Source organism: Triturus cristatus, chromosome 9 (genome assembly GCF_964204655.1).
Source record: "Triturus cristatus chromosome 9, aTriCri1.1, whole genome shotgun sequence".
Lineage (NCBI taxonomy): Eukaryota > Metazoa > Chordata > Amphibia > Caudata > Salamandridae > Triturus > Triturus cristatus.
Window position 1 is genome coordinate 715,057,053 of NC_140592.1, and position 9,968 is coordinate 715,067,020.

The 9,968-nt window shown below is 44.4% G+C and overlaps 1 protein-coding gene across 1 annotated transcript in view; it reads left to right on the forward strand.

The window, feature by feature from the left end:
• C9H11orf68 (chromosome 9 C11orf68 homolog) overlaps positions 1–6,226 on the forward strand; it is a 44,390-nt gene extending 38,164 nt beyond the window's left edge. Inside the window, exon 2 of the mRNA XM_085625883.1 lies at positions 5,122–6,226. Coding sequence (XP_085482009.1) covers positions 5,143–5,883 — 741 coding nt within the window. The 5' untranslated portion in view covers positions 5,122–5,142 and the 3' untranslated portion in view covers positions 5,884–6,226. The remainder of the gene's footprint in view (positions 1–5,121) is intronic.
• The last annotated feature ends 3,742 nt before the right edge of the window (positions 6,227–9,968 follow it).

The following is a 9,968-nucleotide window of genomic DNA, read 5'->3' on the forward strand; positions in this document are numbered from 1 at the left end:
AAAGTGCAATGATTGCAAAGTTGCTGGTGGGTAATCTCCCTACCATAGAGGCACTAGCAGGCATGTTGAGAACCGTTCGGAAGCTAGTGGTAGAAAAAGGAGTTCAAGCTTGTAGCCTGCTCAGGGATATTGAGCCTTAAGCAAGATGCATAGCAAGTACACCATTGAAACCTTTACTCCTTTAAGGCAATGTTAACTTGATTTATAATTTGCGGCCATGGGAGAAGATGGCCTTCCTGCGTTTGTAGACTTTTCTATCCTTCTTTAAAGGATTTTGATGGTGTCTGCACTTTCAAAGGGTCAAACTTACAGTATGTGCAGGATGTGTAAACTAGCCCTGCAGGATATGTAAATTAGCCCAGGAGTCAATAGCACATGTAATGTGCTTGTGTCCAGCATTACTCAATGCTCGGAAAAAACATCTAAAGCCAATTTTTAGTATTAAATCAATTTTTATTGGCAGAGCACATAGCAAGATGAATTAGGACACAGGCGCCTACAACCCAGTGGGCCGGCAAAAAGCTCATCCAATCATTGCAGCAAAGTAGCCACGGGAAACATACTGACTGATGGTTAACACAGCAAGCCGCCTACAACCTAGAGGGCTGGCCGCGTGAGAATGGAAAATGTGGCAACAAGCGCAAGTCCAGCATATAAGTGTGCAAGAGATCATGGTGGTGCGTAACATACCGGCGATGAGAGCTAGGGGCCTGTGACAGCTTGGCGCTGCAAAGTGGTGCCATTTCCGTAAAAACCAAACCAAAGAGAACCCGTGAACACCCAAACCCACCCCCCGGTGAGCAATAGCAAAGGAAAGGGGAAGGAGCTGAGCTATCGGCGATTGAGTTAGTGTGGCCTACCTACAGCTGAGGGATCAAAAGTGTGACACCACATCACCGTGGGTTGTGTGGGAGTCGTTGCCAGGGATCAGCTGCAAGAGCCGGAGGTAGGTGGGACACACCAGTTCCCGAAATTCAGTGGAGAGAATTTTGATAAATGGGGCCCAGGTCTTGACATAGGCCGCGGAGGTCACCAGTGTGGCCATAGAGAGTTGTTCCATACCCAAAAGGAACCAGAGCTGGTGCAGCCGTTGTCTATGATCTGGAGTTCTGTCAGTTTTCCAACCCGCCAGGATCACTCGATGCGCAGCGTTCAGCGCAAGCGCCATCTGTCTCCCTCTAGTAGAGCGCAGGGGAAAAGCCAGCGCGTTGGGCAGGCCCAGAATGGTATATGCCGGGAGCCTAGGTATGGTAGTGGAGAAGGCCTTGTCGATGTCATCCAAAACCCCTTCCCAGTATCTAGTAATCTTGGAACAGTGCCACAGTAGATGAAGGAGCGTACCTGGGCTGCCACAGCCCCTCCAGCAGAGGCCGTCACAGGTAGGATGCCACTTAGTAAGACAGGCTGGGGTATAGTACTAGTAGGACGCGATCTTGAAAGAGGTCTCCGCGTGACCCGTAGAGCGTGTGGTGTGGTGCACGTGATAGAAAATATCCTCCCATTCTTTGTCGGATAGCGTGCCTCCCAACTCAGCCTCCCATCGCTTCTGACCCGCAGAACAAGTTTTGGAAATACCTGCCATGAGGAAGGAATATATTTTGAAATGAGCCCTCTGTCATCTTTCTTGCGAGTGAGCCATTTCTCAAAGGGACGCATCGGTCTGTGTGACAAGGGGTGCGTCGTAACTCCTGAGATCCAGTGTGTCATCTGGGAGTGAAGGAAGAGATCTGAGCTAAGAAGGCCGTATCCCTCCTGTAGTTCTTTGAAGGGAATGAGACCATGTATGTCGAACAGGTGTCCTAAGCGCTTGCAGCCGGCCTCTGTCCAACGTGCCGCAGCCCCCGTGTCCATGCCAGGGGGAAGGCAGGATTTGAAAATATCAGGGTCATTGGCGAGGGGGAATGTGGTAAGACGAGCCCGCAGGGCGACCCTGTCCCATACTAGCATGGTAGGGCGGGTGATTGGAGAGGAGTAAAGCCCCTAGGCGCGAGCGGATCACGGAAGCCAGGCATCACGCCAAATATGATGGCCTGCCACTGTTTGGTCCAGAACGACCCAGTGTTGCTCGGTCATGGGGCGGTTCCATTCCACCAAGTACCGAAGAAGGGAGGCTTGGTAGTAGCAGGTAATATTGGGGAAAGCAAGGCCGCCTTCTTTCTTGGAGCGCTGCAGTAAGGTCTTCTGCAGACGGGGTGAAATCGGTCCCCATACAAAGCGTTCAATTGCAGTCTGAATCTGAGAAAGGACCTGTGGAGGGGGCTCCAGTGGAAGCGTTGAAACAGGTACAGTGCTCGCGGGAGGACATTCATTTTAACAGTGGACAGCCTACCAAACCATGACAAAGGTCGCCGCCAGCGGGTCAGGTCTGCCCGAATGCGAGTGAGAAGGGCCGCATAATTCACCGCTGCCGTCTGCGCGAGGCTCCAATCCAACGTCAAGCCAAGATATGCGATGCCGTCCGACACCCTAAAGCCAGTTTTTAACACTGAGGGCATAGGAACAATGTCATAGGGCCTGTTATTTTGCTTAAATGGCACTATATCAAAATCCATGGGCGACACTAAAATGTTTGAGTCTGGGCCTTAAGCTTCGGGAGAAAAATAGCCTGATCTGAGCAGCTCCGGGTTGATGTACTAGTATTAAGACATATATTGCATTTGAAATTTATTTTTCATCTAATTTATGATGAAGAAATCCTGTGTAGTGTTTTTAATATGTGCACCTGCTCTTCATCTTGTCTTAAAGCTATTTTGATCAAGTATTTATCAAACGTGTATGTATCTGTGTAAGGTAATATTGTATATAGTTTTATGTAAATATGTAAACTTAAACAATAAACTCATTCATTCACATCCAGTCTGTCATGGCTCCTCTTAGATCACAGACAGGCTGTCCAGTCTGCTTATCATTCGCAGATTCAGAAAGTGTTCTGAGGAGGGTTCCTTGGGGTGTCCCATTTATGGTTTGCACTAGCCCGTGGATGGGGTGACTCCTTGACAGTCCCTAATCAACTGGAAACAAGTTCCCAGGGACAACCCTCTCCACTTTTCCAGACCGTTTTTGCCCGACAATTCTCCAGTACATCTTGCTCCACAAATTAAATATGGGGCATCCCAATCCTGCGCCCCACCCCAACTGCCCTTCTTGGGATGGGAAGTATCAAATACACCACACCCAGTCCATCATTGTAACAGGTCTAAGCCTTTGTTCTGCTCTGGGAGCAGTTTTAATACCGCATTAAGGTCAAGCACTTTCTGGCCAACTGCTGGCAGACTAATGCAAATTAGCCTTCAAAAGATTTAGGCAGGGAAAAGGTAATTTTCTAAAAGTTATTTTTCCTAAATAGTCATTAAAAATCTAATTTTACCAGTGAATTGACCATTTAATAAATATAAAGATAGTATTTGAATGACTATTTTAGCTGTATCCTGTCTAAAGTTTCAGAGAAAAGTTTATAACATATACTTTGACATTTTCTAGGATCCAGCCCTGCCAGTGAAAATAGCTTTTGGATTGTAGTTGTCGGGAAAAATCCTTTATGTAGCTAAAATATTTAATCTCCACATCTGCAACAAAGGGAGGACAAGCCTGTTTATTGTAAATGCACAAAATGAGACAGCTGGGAGAGTGACTGCACCATAAGAGAAGCACAAGTCAGTCTCCAATTACACACACTGCAAGTCCATTCTTATAATACTATATTTATCAAACCGCCATAACTCCAATACAATTTTAACAATAGAAAAAGCTTTGTGTTTTTGTGTTTCTTACCCAGTTGGCCTACTTCATAATCACACATTTCCTCAGAGTGCAGTTTTCCTGTTTTCGTGACTAGCAGTCATGCTACCTATACAGATCTAAGTTTGGAACCTCTCCTGCTGCTCTGAATTTCCTGCAAAATATCCAAGTGACGTAGGTAACCAGAAACACACAATATGAGGAGGAAAAAACACTTAAAAGTCAGACCGTATTTAGACCTTTTTTCAAAGCATGCTGTAGATTATTGATCAGAAAAAGGTGAAAAAGCTAGTTACCATGCAGAAAAGGTGGGTTTGCTACAGTGTTGATGCAAAGATTGAATGTTTTGTTGAGACACCCAGGGATTTGGCACTGACGATGGTGGGTTTGCAATCTTTGATATGAATTGAGAAAATCCTTGACTGACCTGGTGGTAGTGAGTGGGAGGAAGAGATGAGTTGAAATTCTGTCTGAATTTAAAAGATTTAGGGTATGTGCCAAATAAAAATTTAGTTGGGAAAAGAGATCTTAACATTTTATTGTAACTACCCCTATGTGGGGTTCAGAAGCGCCTGCCCACCCGACTAGCAAGCTACTCCGTGAATTGTGTGTGGTTGGGAAGGTGGTGGTGTATTTTTGAGCCTATATGGGAAGTGTTGTCATGTTGTGCGTGATGACCATCTAAGTGTGTTATCGTATATAGGATGCGGCTCCTGGTAGTGTGATGGATGAGTGTATATGAGAAATAGGCCTGCAAATTATAATAAGGATTAGCCAATTTAGCCACAGGGGCAATGAGATGTTGTGACCTACTCAGGTTGTAACTCTGACATATTTATGGTCAAGGTCTACAATCCCTCCCATTTCTTTCTGGCATGTACGTTACGTGTTGTGCCTGCCTCTCAATCTCCTTTTGTAGAGCCACCACATCCTGTTTGCTTCCCCCTTAGACACTCCTACCTCATATAATTGGTAAGCGCATTCATTCTGGGGCCATGGTTTTCAATATTGCATTTTTTTAAACCCTTTCAAAGTACATTGAATGTTTCAGCCTCTGTTAGATTAATGATTCCATTATTGCACATTTTGATGTTTCTTACATGTTTCCTTGAATATCTGTGTTGCCCTATCACTTTTGTGAGCTCAGGTGGAATTACCAGGTACTTAATTCATACTTCTTCACTAAACAGTATGATAAATCCTGTTATATTTCAGCCTTTTTCCTCCCACTCTTGTCCTAACATCCATGGCAGTTGTATCAACTAAATCATAATGTAGCATATATAAGAACAAATAGCATTTTTAGAATGCCTAAAGTCAGGACACAACTTATCTCTGACTTTACTAATTTGTGTATTTATTTTTTCATATTTTTTTCTGCAGAGTAATCGGAGGGCATTGAAAATGGGTGACTGTGAGGAGGAAGAGATGGGGAAAAATGTCCATTTCCCAGCTGAAGATTATGCAGCTGAGTCCTTGGCTGCTGACATGGATCCCTGGCTAATTTTTGATGCCAGGAAAACCCCTAGAGCAGAATTTGAGGACTGGCTTGAAACAAACCGCCCGTCACGGGTACTGCGATATGGTGACCCTGAGCGTAGTATGGAGGCTGTGGGTTGGATCGCAGTCTATGGGCCAAATTACTGGCATGAAGCCGGACATGTGTCGGAGCTGCAGGAAGACTGGGAGCGTTTGCAGACCAGTGGTCGCCACATCACCTTTGACACTATTAAGGAACTGGCACTGAACCACAAGGTAGTGACTGGCAAGTGGCTTATGCACCTGGACACCGGCTTCAAGATTGATCATGCCTGGCGTGGCATTGCCACCTTAGTTGTTGATGGCAGGATTGGCGTTGCCAAAGTCAGCCCCTTTATGCCCAACTTGGAACGCAAACATGTCATCTGTGTCTATAATGAGGACTTCACGGATGAGGAAAGTGTGATGGATGTGGATGCTGCCATTCGCAGTGCAGGCATCAAGTGCTCCATTTCATATAAGCCTGATGTGTACACCTACCTTGGCATCTACCGCAACAACCGCTGGAGACTCTGTCCAACCATCTATGAAAGCAAATATGATCTGGAGTGCATTCCTAGGCGCTCCCGAATCATCAACAAAGTGAGCAACACTGAAGTCTCATAGGAGCTGAGAGATGGGAATTGGGACTTGTGCGTAGTGGGACTGGGCAAAACAGACACAAGTTAGGATCATTATACATTAATTTTATTTTTGGAAATATTTACGTTTTATTGTGCTGAACGTACGAACTGTGGTATTTTCAGTTTATCGCAGTAGCAGTTTTGCTGCAAAAACATGAAATCATTTCCTTTCGTTTAACTTGTACTGAATTTTACTAATGCACACAGAAGAGATGTGGTATTTCAGCAGTTGGATCTATACATCGAGTTTATAAAACCTCTCACCACCTCTTTTCTTACCTCCAACCACATTTGTAGCTCTGACTAAACTGTGCCTTCCACCATGATTTGTAGTAGTGTAGCTTTGTTCTGTCTGCGTTTTGTGCTTCCTAAAATTATTTGATTAGAGCTTAGATTAATGTATCTCTTTAAACCACAACTGTGCACATCTTTCTCTTCTTTCACATCTTAATTCTCCCATGCCATTCAGAAAGAAGTGAATGAAATGTGTATTCTAACAGTTGTAATGACTTGAATATTAGCACACAATACAAAGTCTCAGGAAGCATTTAAAGTCTTCAGTTCTTTGCGTGCCCCTTTCCGATTTTTAGGTCGAGCCTGGGCAGCGCATGCACTGCTCTGCAAGGCATGCTGTATTCAGGTATGGATTTGACGCTCTGCCCATTTTCCGCCCCATCTTTTTAATTGGCTCCTGTCACTGTACTTTTGTAAACTGTGGCTTTTCATTGGTGTATAGGATTAATAGTCCTTCTTTTGTATTGGCTTGTCGCATCTTGTAAGCTCCCATAAGGACTGACCCTCTTACGTTTGTCGTTACTCTGTAAACTTAAATTACAGCCTCAGAGCACTACTTTCTTTAATGACTTTCTCCTGCCTGCCCTTGCAGGCTGTACATGCTCTCAACTGCTTTATTTTTTTTTAACCAGTGCTGGCCTTTCTTTATGCGTCCCTTGCCATATTCATTTTCTTTTTTTTTTTTTTGCGCTGCGACGTTGTGTTTTAACTATAAATATTATTATTGCACTATTGTTTTAATGACGTTCTCCGGCCTGCCATTGTAGGCAGGACATGCTCTTAACTACCTTAAAAAAAAATATATATATATCCAGTTCGTGCCTTTCATTAGGTGGCCCTCACCAATAGTAATGCTTTTTTTTGGTTTTATTTTATTAAGCACCGCGACGTTGCGTTTTAAATATTTTTTTCAGTGCACCACACCGCACTGCATAAATCAACTTTTAAAAAGCCTTATTTTTTTCCAGCAGCAAAATGCAGTGCTTTAACTTTTACAATGGCACCTGTATGCCTATTGTGAGCAGTTCGGCGGGTGGTTTCGTGAATGTAGGTAGCTCTGTGTTCCCTAGAGCCCCAGCAGACATGACAGACCGCTTGAGAAGGTTTGTTTACTTTAGCTGATCCTTTTGCCTTCAACCGAACCTCTCTCCGAAAGCTTGTTGCTCTTGGATTGGCTCTTGTTTGAGGGTCTTATGACTGAAGTGCGTGCCATATTAATGCAATAGGTCTCGCATTTGCGAGAGTTTGAGCTATTGCCACTGTAAATGACAATGCCTTTTATTTATGTGTTGTTTTTTAAAACAGATAAATAAAAGGCATTGTCGTTTACAATGCCAGTAGCTTAAAGACTCTCACAAATGTGAGAACTCAGCGAAGTTCCACGAGTGGCGGAGTGCAGTGCTGGTATTCCTGCTGCTCGGGTAGAAACTCTACCCGAGCGGTAGCTTGCGCTTGCGCACTTACAGTTCGCGAGCGGGGGAAACACTCCGCTGCACATCGCAAAGCGGAGTTTTCTGCACTCCACGAGAACTCCGCAAACTGAGCGAAGTTCACGGGCCAGGCCTAATATTTTCCCAGATATCAATGTGGATAAGTTCAGTTTCATCTCACTTCTGCTGTTTACCCCCATATTCATGACCAGACTACTGATTCAGCCCTTTTGAAATAGCCTGCAAGCCCCAACACCCCTTCAGCAGCCAGAGCAGTTACGGACTGATGGCTCTGACTTGGTCTTGCCAATCCCTCATACCCTTCCCCGTTAGTGGTATAATCTAGCTAGAGGCACAGTGAGCTGATTTTCTGTGGGTTGGGACTAGTGCCAAGAACACAGTTAAGACTGCCGCTCAATCTGCTGCGGTCTCCTTTCTGCCTCTTATGAGGTCATGAGGAGGTAAGAGGTTGGAACTGAAACACAGGCGGCAGTCTAATAAAGTATGAGCTGCAGCATCATGGCTCATCTAAAATGGGTCCGTAGAAGCAACTTGTGGCATTATTTTATTTCTACAGGCATATTCAGTGGAACAACCCAATAATGAGAAATTACATTAGAAACCTTTTGTAGGAAAATGCCTCTATCTTTTATATTAAAGTGTTAGAGCAGTGATTATTTTCCTTTATTGGCTTTGTTACACTAGAAGCTGTGATTGCTATCAAGAAGATGTCTTGTTTAGTTTGTGGGTGGATGAAGAGGGCCTGGAAAGTATTCCTACCTGCGAGATTAGTACTTCAGCATGGGTAGCAATATTCATGCCCTCGAGACACCTTTTTCAGCTGAGTGGAAGATTCCAATACTACCTAAAGCCATGTATATTTTTAAGAATCATTGTATTGACACTTATTCACAATATCTCATGCATTGTTCATCAATAGCTAGTCTACATTAATCTGCTAGAAGTATATGTAAGGTATAGGTTATGATTTCATTATTTCGCCCCTTGGGGAAGCTGTACATGGACCAACTGCAACCTGGAATTCACCACTAAAACTCACCCAAAGTCCCTGTATGACTCCTGCCTGCTTCCCCTTTTAATCTGGGATACATTTGAGCAACCTGCATTTGCTTCCATGGACTACAGGTTCTATAACTCACTTTCAAGTATTCACTAAGACCCGCATCCCTTATGCAATACTTTTAATGGGAGTAGTCTTCAGGACTTGTGAAAAATGGAAATTGTACACACCTGTGACTAGTATTTGTGCTGCCCAGTCATGGGCTTGCTGGTACTGCTTATAAGCTGCCCAATGCTTAAAGCTCCTTGTTAATGCATTGAAGTTTTAACTTCTGTGTGTCCGGAACTGTCTGGGACACAGTCAGGGACTTGGGCAAGGACTGGTGACTGCGTAGAAAATGTAAGGAGAAATATGAGCGCAGCGCTGCCCAGGATGACACAAGAAGTCAGGAGAAAAGGGATCCAAAGGGTAAGCCTGCACAAAGGAACAAGATAGCTAGAACTCAGAAAGGATAAGCACTCAAAGTGATTTAGCATTCGGAATAACTACACCCAGGATGGATGTGCAAGACATAAAACAACATTAACAGTGTGGGGTTAAGCATTCAGGAGCGCCACATGGTAAGTTCCTTACTCACAATTGTTGTTACAGATACTGATTGCAAATACCCACATATAGGATATGTATGCAAAGGTAGGGTCTGTGGAGCAGATACCTATGGTGAGGTTATAAATGTAACTCAAAGACAATACTCACAGTGAACAGGAAACACCACCTAGGTTGTCATCTGTGCCTTCGGATCATGGCGATCACACAGGAAACAAAGGCCATAACAGCAAGGTGGTCGAACTAAACACAAGCACAATAGACCAGGAGCTAGCAAGGAGGAGTGCTTAACAGGAAAAGAAGGAAATCACAGGGCACACTTGGCAGAAAGCAAGTAACAACAGACAAGGTAATAGAAGCAAGACAGCAGAAATAGGCAGCAAACTAGGAACTGGAACAAAGGTAATGGGAAGAAAGGCAGGGTCTGGCAAAGGGTAGATACAGAAGGAGAGAGGCTCAAGACAGCACACCAGTATTAGTGGATTGGGAATCAAGGAAAAGGATTAGCACTGAAGGATGTGCTAGTTCAGGAATTAGGAATAGCAATGGCTCTGGAATCAAGTAATCTAGGAAGCACTGCAAGCAGTGCTATTTCAGAAACCATGAATAGCTATAGCTCTGGAATGTAAGTAGCACTGGCAGGCAGTGCTAGTTCTGGAAACCGGGAATAGCTACAGCTCAGGAAGCAAGGAGTCGAGAGCGCTGCAGGCTGTGCGA